The sequence below is a fragment of the Mustela putorius genome, unplaced genomic scaffold, assembly GCF_011764305.1.
Source record: "Mustela putorius furo isolate JIRA1106 unplaced genomic scaffold, ASM1176430v1.1 tig00000813_pilon_pilon_pilon, whole genome shotgun sequence".
Classification (NCBI taxonomy): domain Eukaryota; kingdom Metazoa; phylum Chordata; class Mammalia; order Carnivora; family Mustelidae; genus Mustela; species Mustela putorius.
The window spans coordinates 1,093,322-1,109,134 of NW_025421485.1; the positions used below are offsets into that span (position 1 = coordinate 1,093,322).

The following is a 15,813-nucleotide window of genomic DNA, read 5'->3' on the forward strand; positions in this document are numbered from 1 at the left end:
TTCTGATTCAAAATATCTAAGAGAATAAATATCTAATATTAAATATCTAAGAGAAGAATTAACAATTTGTATCTTTAAATAAAGTCCCTAAGTTCCCAGGTTTGGAAACTATGATCCTTAAATCTATCATTTCTTCTGCTACAATACTCTTTTCCACTTTCCTTATCACTTGTATTTATCCCTATGAATTTAGCAGAAGATACACACATAGCCCAATCTATCCTTGTGTACAAAGCACTGTATGCTTGAGGAATATAAAAAAACAGCCCTTGACTTAAGGATTACAAAGCTAAGTTGGGATGAGCAAAACTATGCATATTTAAAACAAGAACACTAACATGTGACAGTGTATAAGGATTAAGGTGAAGCACACACAGTCAGGTGTCCAAGGAGGGAGAAAGGACTGGGCTGGTACAGCCAGGCTAGCCTCACAGACTAGGACTTGAGCTGGGTTTTCAAGGAAGGTTCATTTATACAGAATAACCAAAATAAGTAAAACATAATTTTACCTTTTTTTTTTTTAAAGATTTTATTTATTTGACAGACAGAAAGAAATCACAAGTACGCAGAGAGGCAGGAAGAGAGGGCGAAGCATGTTCCCTGCTGAGCAGAGAGCCCGATGCGGGACTCAGTCCCAGGACCCTGAGATCGTGACCCGAGTCGGAAGGCAGAGGCTTAACCCACTGAGCCCCCCAAGCACCCCTACAATTTTACCTTCTTAATAAATAGATTTTATTATTCATTTTCCCTTCCAGTCCCTGTCCAAGGGTATGTTAACCTTTACACATAATTACAGCACAAAAATCCATTCATATTAGCATTTTACATTCTTTCAAAACACACTCTCTTGTGAAGAATTCCAAGTCCCTGACATAAAGCAGATGTCCTGGTTGTGTTTTCCTACAGTAACTTTCCCTATCATATCTCCAAGGCATTCTACCCCATTTATTCCATTGTTTCTCTCCCTTTCACACAATCCCCCCACTCCCACACTTAATCTTGTGAAAACAAAGACTGTCTCACTGTTATGCCGCTGATCCAGAGCCCAAGACTCCACACATAGTAGGATATTCAAATAATTCCCCAATGAGTGACATATGCATCAATCCTCAAAACAAAACTAAGAATTATTTCACCTAAAAAACTGTATGAAGTATAATTTATCCCTGAGTAAGTTTAACTTATAAGTTAAAAAAAGATCAGTGTTGAAAAAAATGGTCCTGGGGCGCCTGGGTGGCTCAGTCGTTTAGCATCTGCCCTCAGCTCAGGTCATGATCCCAGGGGCCAGGGATCTAGTCCTGCATCTGGCTCCTTCGGCAGGCAGGGAGCCCGCTTCTCCTCCTGCCTGACGCTTGCTCTCTCGTTCTCTGACAGACAAATAAATAAAATATTTTTTAAAAATGCCAGCAATTCCAAATTTCTGAAATCAGGGAGTGGTGATGCTGGCACAACCTGACTGTGCCAAAAACCACTCAACTGTACACTTTAAAATGGTGGGTTTTATGGTGTGAGAATTATGTCTCAATAAAAAAGGTAATTAACAAAAATCAAGTAACAAATCAACTCACACAGTAGTTTATAAGGCATGGCCTTCCTCAAGACAAAAGGGACTGCTACTGAGCAAGGAGCTCCACAAGATCACTTCACTTACGGTCTCCCTCCAGGGGTTCCGGGAGCCCTCCGACTAGGCGGTGACCAGTGAAAGCCCGAATGGAAAATTCTCTTTCCTGTGAGACAGGGTAGACTCAGCTTCCCCAAACTGTTTACCAACATGTAGGAAACAGTGATATTTTCTACACAAATGAAGTGATGGATCTAACAGTGAATGAAATGTTCCCTTAAAAATATTAATTTCTGGGCGTGTGGTGGCATAGTTAGTTAAGCCTCCAACTCTTGGTTTTGGCTCAGGTCATGATCTCTCAGGGTCATGAGATCGAGCTCCACTTACGGCTCTGTGTTCAGGGAGGAGTCTGCTTAAGATTCTCTTTCCCCTCTCCCTCTGCCCCTCTGCACCCCCCACCCCTGCGTGCATACATGTGCTCTAAAATCTTTTAAAAATACAAAAAATGGAGTGCCTGGGTGGCTCAGTGTGTTGAGCCTCTGCCTTCAGCTCAAATCATTATCTCAGGGTCCTGGGATAGAGCCCCACATCTGGCTCTCTGCTCAGCAGGGAGCCTCCATCCCCCATCACCCTCGGTGTACTGCTCTGCCTACTTGTGATCTGTCAAATAAACAAAAATTTTTTAAAAAAATACAAAATAATTAAAATTACTGATATTGTTTTGCAAACCATGGCATTTCATGTACGAGAAAAATCTCAATTTACTTATCTTTGAACAAACTTATCAAATAAGAGTTTTAGGGGTGCCTGGAAGGCGTCTCACTCAGCTAAGGTCATGATCTCCGGGTTGTGATATCCAGCCTCCTGTCAGGCTCTGGGCTGGGAGTAGAGTCCGCTCAAGAGTCTCTCTGCCCTTCCCACCCCTCCACACCTCTCCCCACCACCGACCCCAGCGCGGGAGCACGCAAGCTCTCTCTTTCTCTTTCGAAACAAAACAAAACAAAAATATTTTTTAAAAAAATTTTTATATAAAAACTACTTGCTACTATATATCAAAGTTAAAGTTATACACTCACACCTGTGCATGTATGTGCATACTGAATTTCCACCTCATTTTTTTTCTTACTCTTCTTCCAAAACACCTCAAACCTAAAAACAAAGCATTTGAGCACAAAAGGAAGCTTTACCTTAATTTAGGATTATCAATGTATTTCTTAAACTGCTTGACGTTGTTCAAAGTCTGCTCAGCTAACTCTCGGGAGGGTTCGACGATGAGAGCTTTCGGAGCGTTGGGGAGAAACTTCGTCTGTGCCACTTGCGCATTACCTTAAGAAAATGAAAACGATGGGAACGTGTTCAAATCACATCTCAATACATTTACTCTTAAAGCATGAGCACAAATATTCCAGTATCAAAAATTTCAGTAACTGTCAAAAAACTACAGGACACGGTCATAAAACAAAATAAAGCTAGGATTCCTAAAATCAACTATAGCTTCTTTAAATTTACTTGCATGATTACAACTGATCATATGTTTTGTGATAAAGTAAACAAGCTATGAAACAAGCTATGAAATTCAGTTACTTTAACTAACTGACATAGATTAGCCAACACAATGGTAAGAGTATGAGCTTTCAAGTCCAACTGCTTGGGTTTAAATTCAGTTCTACCACTTACTTGCTGTGTGACCTTGGGCAAGTTACGTCAAGTCCCTATTCCTCGAGGTCTTTGTCTGTAAAATGGGAAGAGTACTACCTTATAGGGTTGTGAAGATTAAATAATCTATGTAAAGAACTTAACACAGTGCCACAGCACTTAATAAGCACAATTTTATAAATACTAGATACCATCACCATGATCAGTCTCCCCAAAATGCCTAAACAAAACCAAATACTCAAGAGTTTATGAATCAGGTTTTGAAACTGAATTTTACTGACGTGTTAAGTAAAGATGTGTGACTAAAGCAGCACAGGGAGCACGTGTAACTCACTCACTAGGAGAAGCCTCCTTACTGGAGTTTTAGCCAGTACCCCATTCTTGCAATTCTTACCCACTCAAAAGCAATACCTGTGTGCTGTGATTTGACAACACAACTATCCGGTGCCTTGGAAAGAGCAACAAAACCATCTTTTGGTGGAAACTTAAATTCTTCTTCACCGAAGTTAAACTTTAGTTCAGCATTCTACCATGGAAGAAAGGGAGAAAATGAAAATTCTTAACCTAACAGCAAACTAACCAGTACAAAATAAAGCAGATCAAAGTAGCTTATAATCATAGCAACATTTTTCTGATTACCTTCAAAACACAAGCAGGAAAGAGGGCTTGGTTCTTCATATGTGGTGGTATTTCAAAGGCCAGACCAAGGTCTTTTCCTAAAAAAAAAAAAGAGGGAGAGAAAGAGACTGAGGAAAACAAAATGATCGGGACAGAACGTCCGTATGCTCACATCATCAAATCTCTCAACCCACCCACATGCATGCGTTCCCGTCCTGCTCCCACGGCTAAACTGGGCTGCCTAATGTCAAACTCTTCACTTCTTACTTTACTCCTACAAGTGCCCCTTCTCCCACTCCACATTTTTCCCTTCATAATGGATCACCTTCCATTAGACACTTCGACGAGACAGCCCATGGCACACAACCATACTGTAACATTAAAACACAGACAACCTCCTTGAATCGACATCTTCCTCTACCTTCTATTTTTCTTCTCCCGTGTGTAGTAAAACTCCCTGATTTCCACCGTCCCTGTGTCATTTCAATTCATCCCATTCTCATCACTGAAGTGACTCCCAGTCACACTCCCCCAACTCACCCATCAAGCTCACCAAAACAGAGATCATGAGTGATTTGTACTTGCCAAACCCAGTGGTTAATCTCCATCTTTCTTTCTAGGCTACACCCACCAGAAGCACTGGATACAATCTGATTCTTCCCTCCTTCAAATCCTTTCATCACGCGGACTACAGGACTTCAATCTCTCGAGTCTCCTCCTCCTTCACCTCTAAGATTCTCCTCAATTTGCTGACTTCTAACTGAAAGATTCCCCAGACTCAGATCCTTCCTATTCCTTATCTACTCTCATTCCCTATGTAGGGAATCCAGCCTTCTAGCTTTAAGTATCATCTATAAGCCTTTGTCTCCCAAAGCTGTACCACCAACCCTGACCTTACAGGGTTGGCCTTACCAGGGTTGGCCTTACACATCTGACCACTGACTTGACTTCACCACTTAGATGTGTAGTAAGTATCTCAAATTTAATATGCCCCAAATACAATCCCCAGCAACCCACTGGCCCCCTATCTACCGCTGCCACACATACCACTCTGTTTTTAACACAGAAGCCATGAAACAGTGAAAGTGAAGAGAGAGGATATCAATTCTCTCGCCAATCAAAACCCTAATGGCTTCCAATCTCACTCAGAAAGTTTATATCATGGCCTAAGAAGGCCCTATATGGCCTGGCCTCGCTACCTCAACTGACCTAACATTCCACCACCCTGCTCCACGCTCAGTGTGTTCCAGACCTACTGGCCTCCTCAATGTCACTCAGACACCTCAAGCACATTTTTATCTCAAGGCCTTTGCATTTCCTGTTCCCTCCGCTTGAAATACTCTTTGAAGATTTTTGTACAGGCCACCACCAAACTCATTCAGATTGCTACTCAAATGGCACCTTATCAGAGAAGGCTTACTGACCACCCAGTATAAAGGAGCATGCCCCTAGACTATTAGCACCCTCCATCCCCTTACCCTGATTACATAACTTTCAATGTACTTGTTCCAACCTAACATAGCCTGCATCTCTTTCTCCACCAGTAGGAAATCCACAAGATGAAACAATGTTTGTTGACTCCATCCTCTGTTCTAGATAGAGCACCTGCTGGTGTGCCTGGCATTGAGTAAATGCTCAAAACATACTGGTTCAAAAGGGCAGGGAGGGAGGGAGGACTGGAGAAGAGGGTAAGAGAATTATAAATCACAAATATTGGGTATCTTACCTTCCCTAACAAGACAACCCACTGAAAGCTTACCATTTTTGGAGAATTTGACATGCCCCTTATCTATATCGAGGTAACATCCAATGGTATCATGCATAGTGAATTCCTAGAAAAGCAGAAAGTGCAGTGCTATTAATAGAAAGAAAAATCGTAATTGAAGCTAAAAGTTCAGGGGCGTCAGGGTGGCTCAGTGGGTTAAGCCTCTGCCTTCAGCTCAGGTCATGATCTCAGGATCCTGGGATTGAGCCCTACATCAGGGGGTCTTTGCTCAGCGGGGAGCCTGCTTCCCCTCCCTCTCTCTGCCTGCCTCTCTGCCTACTTGTGATCTCTGTCTATCAAATAAATAAATAAAATCTTAAAAAAAAAAAGCTAAAAGTTCAGTACAGCTACATCAAAAGTAGTCAGTGCTTCAAAATAGTTCCCTGAAGCCCTAATGGAGGTGTTAAAAAGAGCCTGTTGGGGAACCTGGCTGGATCAGTTGATGCAGCACGTTAACTCTTTTTTTTTTTTTTAAAGATTTTATTTATTATTTATTTGACAGAGAGAAATTACAAGTACACTGAGAGGCAGGCAGAGAGAGAGAGAAGGAAGCAGGCTCCCTGCTGAGCAGAGAGCCCGATGCGGGACTCGATCCCAGGACCCTGAGATCATGACCTGAGCCAAAGGCAGCGGCTTAACCCACTGAGCCACCCAGGCGCCCGCACGTTAACTCTTGATCTCTGGGTTCTGAGTTCAAGACCCACGCTGGGAGCAGAGTTTATTTAAAATAAAGTCTTTAAAAATGAAACAAATTGCTTATTACAGCATATCATATATCATAGCACAGACGTCCTGATAGGCTTTTTAGAATCAACATGACATCCAGGCTCATCCTCGTTACTACAGACTAAGACTTAACAAAAAACCATTTAGATTCACCATGACTAAAAATAAGAAAAGAACATATACATTCAAGTCAAAGCCAAAATCAAAATAAGTGAAAATAGAGACAAAGTAATATACCTTGGAAAGACTAATAAATGGTGTAAGAATAAAAATATGCAGCTCATTTTAAACATTTCTTCACGGAAATGTGAATCTGAACTTTGTGTAGAAAATGTTCAGAAAATCCACCTGAATTTCAGAGTCCCTTTTATACTCCTAGACACGTCACAGTGACCAAATAAGTACATAAGAAAACTTACTAATGCTACGATTAGGTCGGTAATACAACTTACCTCTCCGTAATTATCAAACTGTTTATTATGGGATTTCTTTCCTGTTCCACCAAAGCCAAATCCGAATTTGTCGGTACCTAGATTTTAAAATGTATTTTATTTATGTGGTTAAGAGTAAAGATAAAAACTAAAAGCTCCGTACAAATCTAAAAATCTACAAAAACTCAAAGCATCTATGCAGTTTCGTGTGGTACATATTGCTGCATACTAACTGTACTCCGACTTCCCTCATATTCTGAACCTTCTTCCTCCTGTTTTACACTGTAATAGTATACATTTTTAGTACCTCAAATCTTTTTGGTACACAGTGAGGTATACATAAATTTATTATTTCCAAGTCTTGAAAATAGAAACTTGTGTGGTTAAGATTATTTTGCTCCCTACTATCATAAAATGTCAACAATCCACAAATATAAACCAGGAAATTCAGTTTATTTCAGAAACACTCACCTAGGTCTAAGGAAGCCTGCATGGAAGACCACCCGACTCTGCATAATCCTTGGTCATGACAGGACACTTCGTAGTAGTGCTTCCCTAGAAGGGCAAAATACTGTGCGATTTATACACACCTATGAACCATTTACCGTGAAGGCCCTTCCCCACGATTTGAATTACAATTTGTTATGTTCCAAACGAAGAAATATAGATCTTTTTGTAACATTAGAAATCTTTTCAGATCCTTGATTTAAAGCTACCTGAAGAAAGTTCATGTATTAATACGGTACTTTACAAGTTGATACAAGTGCAAATGCTTTATTTAAATACCTTTCGTTAACCCCTTCGTCGCTCTGCAGCCATGCCACTCCTTCACTTCTCTGCTCTGACAACAAAGACCATCGGACCCAATTGCTGGATTTGAGAAAAACACAAAAAACCATGTCAGCACACAGTATATAAATTAAGCATCCTGAAACATGCATGTCAACTTATCACATATACTAGGACACATTTCCATTATATTCCAATGACTTATTTGACTATTCCTATGTCACTACTCAACTACTCAAATATAGCAACTACATTCTAGTATCTGGTAAATTAAATCTTCATTTAATACTATTTTTCATTTTCATTTTCACCACAAATCTTCATTTAATACTATTCTTTTTCTTAATTTTCTTGCTATTCTCAGGTATTATTAAAAACAAATTTCTCGGGGCGCCTGGGTGGCTTAGTGGGTTAAAGCCTCTGCCTTCGGCTCAGGTCATGATCCCAGGGTCCTGGGATCAAGCCCCACATAGGGCACTCTGCTCGGCAGGGAGCCTGCTTCCTCCTCTCTCTCTGCTTGCCTCTCTGCCTACCTGTGATCTCTGTCTGTCAAATAAATATATAAAATCTTAAAAAAAAAAAATTCTCCCCTGGGGATAAAAATACATTATATGTTTATAAAAAATTAAAAAATTTAAAAAATTATATTATGAAAAAAAATTTTAAAAATAAAAACAAATTTCTTACAAATAAGCTGCTAAAATCTATCTACTTACCAAAAGCAGATCCTCTGTCATATGGGTTCATTTGCCATTTGTTGAGAACTAAAATTAAAATAAATCACACACAATCATACGAAATTAAAAACACTCTCTAAAAAATAAGATATATTTCATGTGATACCTTAATTCAGATTTATACCTAGATTTAATATGATTTTACAAATTATTTGGAACATACAAGTAAACGTTTTGCTCTTTCTAGTAAAGGCAAAATTGAAAGTGAAAAGCAATAATCATTGCCCTTGGGCTAAAGCCTTTTCTCCTCACTTGCTTCACAGCACTTGGTAGTAGATGGCACTGATCTCTGTCGTAACTAAGAAGGCACGGATAAAATGAAGCTTTGGTAACTAAATACGTTGAAATAAATGACCAAGTTGGGCCCCTGGGTGGCTCACTAGATTAACCCTCTGCCTTCAGCTCAGGGCCCTCTGCCTGCTTCTCTGCCTACTTGTGATCTCTGTCAAATAAATAATAAAAAATATATATATTAAAAAAAAATTAAAAAAAATAAATGACCAATGTATCAGGATCTAGTTAAGTATCACTGTGTCATTTTTAAAAGAAAAGCAAGTCCTTTATGTCAGTACCACATTCGAAAGTCACAATTTTTCTCCCTCCTCACTTGCATGGAACCAACATTTTCCTTTTTTAAAACATCTTAATAGTCTATGCATAACCGAAGAATTGTATTAGCTCGAGAACTCTATAGATACTCTATATATACTTCAGGCCTAACTTCCTGCCCAAGGCAGAAATCTTTTCTTGATTTCTTGTGGCCCAACAATCTCTACCATCTGCTTAAACTCTCTGATGGAGAAGTAACTTACTCTTGAGGTTCTCTCTCTCCTTGCTCCTTGTAATTACTAGTAAGTTCTTAAACAGAAATCTTCATTAGATTATTTCTAATTAGTCCTGGTCCTTTCTGAAACAGTTATTTTCTCTCGAGATCCCTTCAGTGATTTTACAATTATCTCATCTCTTCTGCACTTGCTTCTCTATGTTTAGACCTCTAGTGTCTTTTCTCCTCACAGGCCATGATTTTTGAAACTACTACCTCCTCTGGAAGGTACTACTACCCTCCTCTGAAAGCATTCTCTTTTACCACCACCTTTCCTAAATGAACTCATTAGCTCACAATTTATTTATGAGTTCATTCTATGAACTATGCAACATTGTTACTTTCAAATTGCTGAGAAATGTTGATCTGGCAAGTTCATTCCACTTAAGCTTGCTATTTTGTCACAATCGTGTTCTGTACCATGAAACAAAAGTAACTTAAAATACAGAACAAATTTTGTCAAAATATAACAAAATAGAACCATTTAATGAAAGCAACACAAGTTACAGATGAGGAAACTTATGTAACATTATCCACGGCATAAACAGGACTGGAAATCCTAGTAAAAGGATGGATCTCCAGGTAAACTGGACTAAACATAATGCACTTTGAAATTTACACTTTACGTTTTAACTTCCTGGACTCCTTTCTTAAAGGAAAAACAATGCATGCCTCCTTCCCCTGTAGAAGAAATACGTCCCACCATCATGGACTCTAATTCCATCAATTTTTATAAAATCCTCAATACTTTTGTAAAATACTATACCAATTTATCTTTAATATCAGACATAAAAGGCATTATGAAAAACATTAAAATAACTAAATATAATTTCCAAATGCCAGAGTTTTCTCAAAGAAAGCACTGTTAGTATTTTAGGAGAGACAATCTTTCACCATTTACTATGCTATAAATGGCATTTAGCATCCCTGATTTCTAGGGCACCAAATGCCAACAGCCCTATCCCCCAAACACTGACAATAAAAATGCACACTCTCACCTCCCATCAGTCAATGCCAGGAATGAGAATTACTATTTTTACATAGAAGGGAAATATTAATATGCAAAACTTACCTGAAGCACCAGTTTTAATTGTTGTTTTTCCTTTTTTGCCTTCCTGTTGGTCTTTCAGAGTTTCATATACTATCTGGATAACTGGAATACTGAAAGCCTATCAAAGAAACAATAGTTCTCTACATTAATATTCAATATTAATGACAATTTAACAATCAATGTTATAAAAGTTACACATGCGCATTAAATAATTACATATTCCAGACTGCTACTCTAATTTCATTTGCCCAAGTCCAAAATACCAGCAAGATAACAAAAGAGTTGATTAAGTGAAGGAAACAGGAGGCTATTGACAACCCAAAACCATAAACAATGGAGACTTTCAGAACAAACCTAAAGAGGAAAAATAGGGTCTGGTCTGACCAACCCGGTCCAGGCCAATGAGAAAGCCACCTCTATTTGCAGTCTCTTTATTACTAGAGCCATTGCATTAAAATTCAGAAATTAAAGATACTGCAACTCTTTATTCAAGATCAGTTTATATCTGTACTAGTTTTAAGCCTATACTCCTGCAGATCTCATTTCAGAAATCAGCTGCCAACTAAAATATCATTCTCAGGGGCAAGCAATCAATTCCTCACATTCTGGAAATGTTGTTTTATTAAGTATTCAAAGTAAAAACTACTGTTCAAACTCGCTTTAAAAATCAAGACTTACAAAGTAAGTCAACTTAAGTTCATTACTTACACCAGTTTTTCCACTTCCTGTTTCCGCAGCCTGAGTGGGAAAAAAATAATAGAGCTTACAAATTAGATTGTCAATTTAAAAAGTCAAATTAACATGACAGTATGGAGAAATCTTTTAAGACTTGACTGGCTACTATAATTTTCAATGCCTCTAGATTCCTCAGGTTTCTTCAGTCAACTGTGACTACTGCCAATCTTGTCACTTCTCCCCCATCCCTCAACAATCTGCCCTCCCCTCTTCTTTCCCATGGCTACCATTCAAATCCAAGCCATCATCATTCTAATCTAGATTACTACAAAAGTATCCCAGCAGAATCTAATCTCTGAGCTGTACTACAAACTGCTAATATCTTCATAAATACACAGTCTTCATAAATACACAGTTCTAACGATGTAACAGCCCCACTTAAAAATTTCCAGTGACCCCGGGATACCTGGGGGGCTCAGCTGGTTAAGCGGGCTAAGCATCGGACTCCTTGTTTTAGCTCAGGTCATGACCCCAGGGCTGTGGGATGGAGCCCTGTATGGGACTCCAGTCTTGGTGGAGTCTGCTTGAGATTCTCTCTCTCCCTCTCCCTCTGCTCCTCCCCCACCCAGAGCTCATGCAGACATTCTACCTCTCTAGAATAAATAATTTTTTAAAAAGACTTCTGATTCCCCCCTGCCAACAAATACCAATTCTTTAACATGACACTTGAGAGAGTCCAAATAATCAAACCCACTACATACTTTCCATCTTATCTCAAGTTATACACCTGCCCCCCACATCCACATTTTACGCTACATCTGACTGAATTACTCTGGGATCATATCCTGCATTCTCCTACTCACAGTTTTTACTGATATAGTCTCTACTTACGGAGCATTTCTCTTTCAACTTTCCTTTGTCCAAAATATACCTCCCCCAAATAGATCACTTGTATGACAGACACTTCTCTGTACCTGTCTTAATATGCTACTGGATTTAAGCTTCTCATGGGTACAGACTGCATCTTATTCATCTCTGTGTTCCCCACAACTTCTGCCTCATTACTCTGAATACAGTGTATGTATCCTCAATGTGAATAAAAGTAATTTTGGTGAAAATACCATTTCTAATCCTACGGCGCTCTTCAAGTGGGTCACAAACTGCCACAGAATTGTGTCCTCAGCTCCCAAATACCTCCCCAAAAGCAAACATACCATAAGTACATCACCGCCGCCAAGGATCAAGGGGATAGACTCAGCCTGGATATCAGTTGGGAGACTAAAAGAATATTTTGAAGAATTTTAGTTAGTAGTAAAAAGAGAATCACCTATGCTAAATAAGTTATGTTAAACGATAAACTTAAAAGAGTATTTGACTTGGTAAACAGCACCAATCTTTTCTAGCTAAAAACACATCAGAGTTGAAAAAGGAAACTTTCTATAATTTAAAGAATCTTAAGATAAACTGAATTTTACTCAACCAGATTCAAAAATATTTGATAAGATCACTAGCAACTGTTTAAATTACTGAACACTGTTGTCACAGGTACATTTAAGCTTTATGTACTTACAGCCAATCCATCTCTTCTACGGCTTGAGCAATCTCGGGCATAACACCCATCTCTGAAAATAAAAGCTCACTTTAAAAAACTGAACATACTAAATGTAAATAACATTGCTTTTAAAATTACTGTCCAAAGAAAAGGGAAGAGGTTTTGGAGCGTAGCTGTTATTTAGTACCTCCAGAGCATGGCACTGTTGGAAAGAGTATATAGTTAACAGAGAAAGACTTGCATTCAAATACAAACTCTCCCTGGCAATGTGACCTTGAGCAAGCTCTAAAGCTTATGAAGCTATAAACCTGTTTTCTTCTGACAAAATCTCTAATGTGATCTAGGCTGTAGAGCCACAGGAAGATTACCGATAGTGATATGTAATGCATCTGACACATAGTTATCCCTCGATACACAGTAGCTGCCAGTGAGTGCTTCCCTCCTGTGACTGGTGAAAAAGTCGGAGAGAGGTTTCTCAACCAACACTTTGGTTTATAGAAAGATAACGGGGAAGTCATGTGCCTTGACTATTCGAGGACCACCTGATTAGCCTTAGCGATCCGAGAAAAGTGAGCAGACAAGTAGAGAGGGGGCCCAGCCTTACTGGCAACCATAATCAAACTCTGGCTAACTAAAAATGGCGCCGGGGTGAAAACTTGGGTAACTGGAAATCACACTTGAAGAACTATGGTTCTTCACTGTTCAGGTATTTGAATAATTAATTCACTGTGAAGCCAGTCTTAAGATTGCTTCTGATTGTATTTTGTCCTTTCTCAAATAGTTACACATGAAGTAGATAGCTGGACTGTGTAAACCTCTTTTCCAAATAAGTAATTTTTAAGTCTGCATTTAGGAAAATGAAACTTTTATTATTATTATCACAAAAATACACATTTCTATTAAAAAATATCAACACTCGGGACGCCTGGGTGGCTCAGTTGGTTAAGCAGCTGCCTTTGGCTCAGGTCATGATCCCAGCGTCCTGGGATCGAGTCCCACATCAGGCTCCTTGCCCTCCGCAGGGAGCCTGCTTCTCCCTCTGCCTCTGCCTGCCATTCTGTCTGCCTGTGCTCGCTCTCTCCCCCTCTCTCTCTGATAAATAAATAAAATCTTAAAAAAAAAAATTATCAACACTCAAACATTCTTAAGCCCCAGAAATAGCCAATTTGGAGATGTTTTATTTCTTGTAATGTGAAAATCTACACATTGGACATATACACTGGATAAACGGCTTTTTTGTTGCACAAGAAAAGAATCATACTAGCAATTAACACAAGAGGTACAACACTAAAACTTCGGTACCTAGTCAACTCATTAATACATATATTAACGATAGGGGAAAGTATGAAAATCTTTTTCAAAAAAAGGCTCTCCTACCTCTAAATCTCCTCTAGGAAAATCCACAGATCAAAAAACTAATGAAGATCTGAAGTTGTATACCCAAGCGGCCTTTCTAAGAATTGGTCCCATTAGATACAGCTACATCCTCACTCTAAAATCCATAGTGTTTGAAAAAAAGTAAGCGATGCTCTTAAAAAAGCTGCCGAGTCTACGGCAAGCTGAAGTCGCTTGTCAAACTGTTAGACTGCAAGCAGCAACCACAGACCGCTTTCAGCAAATTCTAGATGTTCTGTTCCACTCTGGTCACGTTCTCTGCATGTTTGCTTTGGAACCATGTTTTCTCCAAATAGAACACTTTGGGGTGTCTGGGTGGTTTGTCAGTTAAGCGTCTGCCTTTATAGCTCAGGTCATGATCCCAGAGTCCTGGGATCCAGTGCTGCTTTGGGCTCCCTGCGCAAGGGGGGAGTCTGCTTACCCCCCCTTCTGCCTCCTGTTCATAATCTCTCTCTCTCTCTCTCTCAAATAAATAAATAAATAAAATATTTTTTAGAAAATAGAACACATTAATATTTAAGGAGAAAACAGGAATGCTCCTGTTCTGTGATTCCATGTCTTGATTTCCTACCACAGACTCTTCTGGTCCTTTCCCCTAACATTCCTGACATCTGGGCATGCCTCCGGGAAGAAGCCAACCTATGAAATGACAATCTGGCGCTGCTCTACACACCCGGGCTCTAAAATCCTGTTTTGCGGGGAGCTGGGGCGGGCAGGCAGCCGGCGAGCACTCCGGGTGGGCGCCGCGGTGCCTCCCCGTAGAAGATGCCACACACACACACCAGACATCCTCTCCGGCGACTTAAAGAAGTGGGATTCCTCGTGTTTATAGTAGAGGGAAGCAAGCACCGCACCGTGCTCCACCTGAGGCCCCCGAACAGGCGGAGACGCGGAGGATCCCAGGCCCCGCTGGATACACGGACTGTGCCCAAACTCCGCGCCCTTCCGAGGCAGGACGCGGGGGGCAGCTCCGTAAAGCTGCGGCTGGGAAAGATCACGGCTCCGGGGTGAAAGACGCCACCCCGAGCGACGGCTGCCGTCCCGGGGAGGGTCGCGGAGCCGAGCACACGCGAACGTGCCACCCGTCCGCGGCGCGAGCGTCTGCGGGCGACCACGCTTCGGCCCGGCCCGGCCCGTCGCCGCGGCCGGCTCGGCGTCTCACGAGCCGACGCCAGACGGGTGCCTGGGGCTCTCCGCCCCGCAGAGGCCTGGAACCCCGGGGGCCGAGGCCGGGCGGCCCGGTCCGCGGCGCCTGCCCACGCGCGGCCGCCGTCGGCCGGGCCGAGCCCCGCGCACCGCCGCCACGTCAGAGCGGCAGGAGGCCCGGCGCGGCGCCGCCGCCCGTTTCCGCGGCCGCGGGTCCCCGGGCCGGCCGGCCGGCCGACGACGCGGCAGAAAGACGACGGGGCTCCCGCGGCCGGGACCCGCGGAGAGAGGCACTCGCCGCCCCCGAGGCGCACCGGCCCGGCCTCCCCGAGGTCGCCGCGGGTCCCCCCCCCCCCGCACTGCGGACGCCGCAGCGGACGGCTCCCTCCCGGCCCGCGCCGCACCGGTCCGCCCCCACGGCTCCCGGCCGCCTGCCCCCGGCACCTGAGCGCGGATGGAGCCGCTCGCCCCAGCCCCTCCCCGCTCCCGAGACGCACCAGAGAAGGCCGCCATCTTCGCCGGGTCGCGCGCGGCTCCGCTCTCCCTCCCTCCCTCCCTCCGCACGGACACGCTTCGCAGTGGCAGCGCGCGCTTCCGGCCTGCGGTCTGCGGCTTTCCGAGTCCGGGCAGGACCCCAGTCCCGGGAGATCGGTTCCGGCCGAAGAAAAGGGTCCGCCCGGGAGCGCGCCGTGCGGGGCCCGAGTGCAGCAGGTCCCCTGGTAGCCAGGACTGGTCGTCGTCATTAGCCGTGCTAGTGGTTACCGTTTACTTAGGGCGTGCCGTGGGTCATCAGGACCACTTTAACACACACGAGGAAACAGATGTTAAATGATGAGGGGCCCCCGGTGGCCCAGGGTGATCTGATGGCAGAACACGGCGGCCCGGTTC

The 15,813-nt window shown here is 42.2% G+C and overlaps 1 protein-coding gene across 1 annotated transcript in view; it reads right to left on the reverse strand.

The window, feature by feature from the left end:
* The window catches only part of DDX1 (DEAD-box helicase 1), a 33,512-nt gene extending 17,990 nt beyond the window's left edge, over nt 1-15,522 (reverse strand). The window contains exons 1-13 of the mRNA XM_004745821.3: nt 15,423-15,522; nt 12,403-12,454; nt 12,047-12,110; nt 10,866-10,895; nt 10,179-10,275; nt 8,263-8,310; nt 7,544-7,627; nt 7,229-7,312; nt 6,779-6,855; nt 5,595-5,667; nt 3,857-3,933; nt 3,629-3,743; nt 2,749-2,887 (exon numbers count right to left, since the gene is read on the reverse strand). Coding sequence (XP_004745878.2) covers nt 2,749-2,887; nt 3,629-3,743; nt 3,857-3,933; nt 5,595-5,667; nt 6,779-6,855; nt 7,229-7,312; nt 7,544-7,627; nt 8,263-8,310; nt 10,179-10,275; nt 10,866-10,895; nt 12,047-12,110; nt 12,403-12,454; nt 15,423-15,438 — 956 coding nt within the window. The 5' untranslated portion in view covers nt 15,439-15,522. The remainder of the gene's footprint in view (nt 1-2,748; nt 2,888-3,628; nt 3,744-3,856; nt 3,934-5,594; nt 5,668-6,778; nt 6,856-7,228; nt 7,313-7,543; nt 7,628-8,262; nt 8,311-10,178; nt 10,276-10,865; nt 10,896-12,046; nt 12,111-12,402; nt 12,455-15,422) is intronic.
* Between the last annotated feature and the right edge of the window lie 291 nt (nt 15,523-15,813).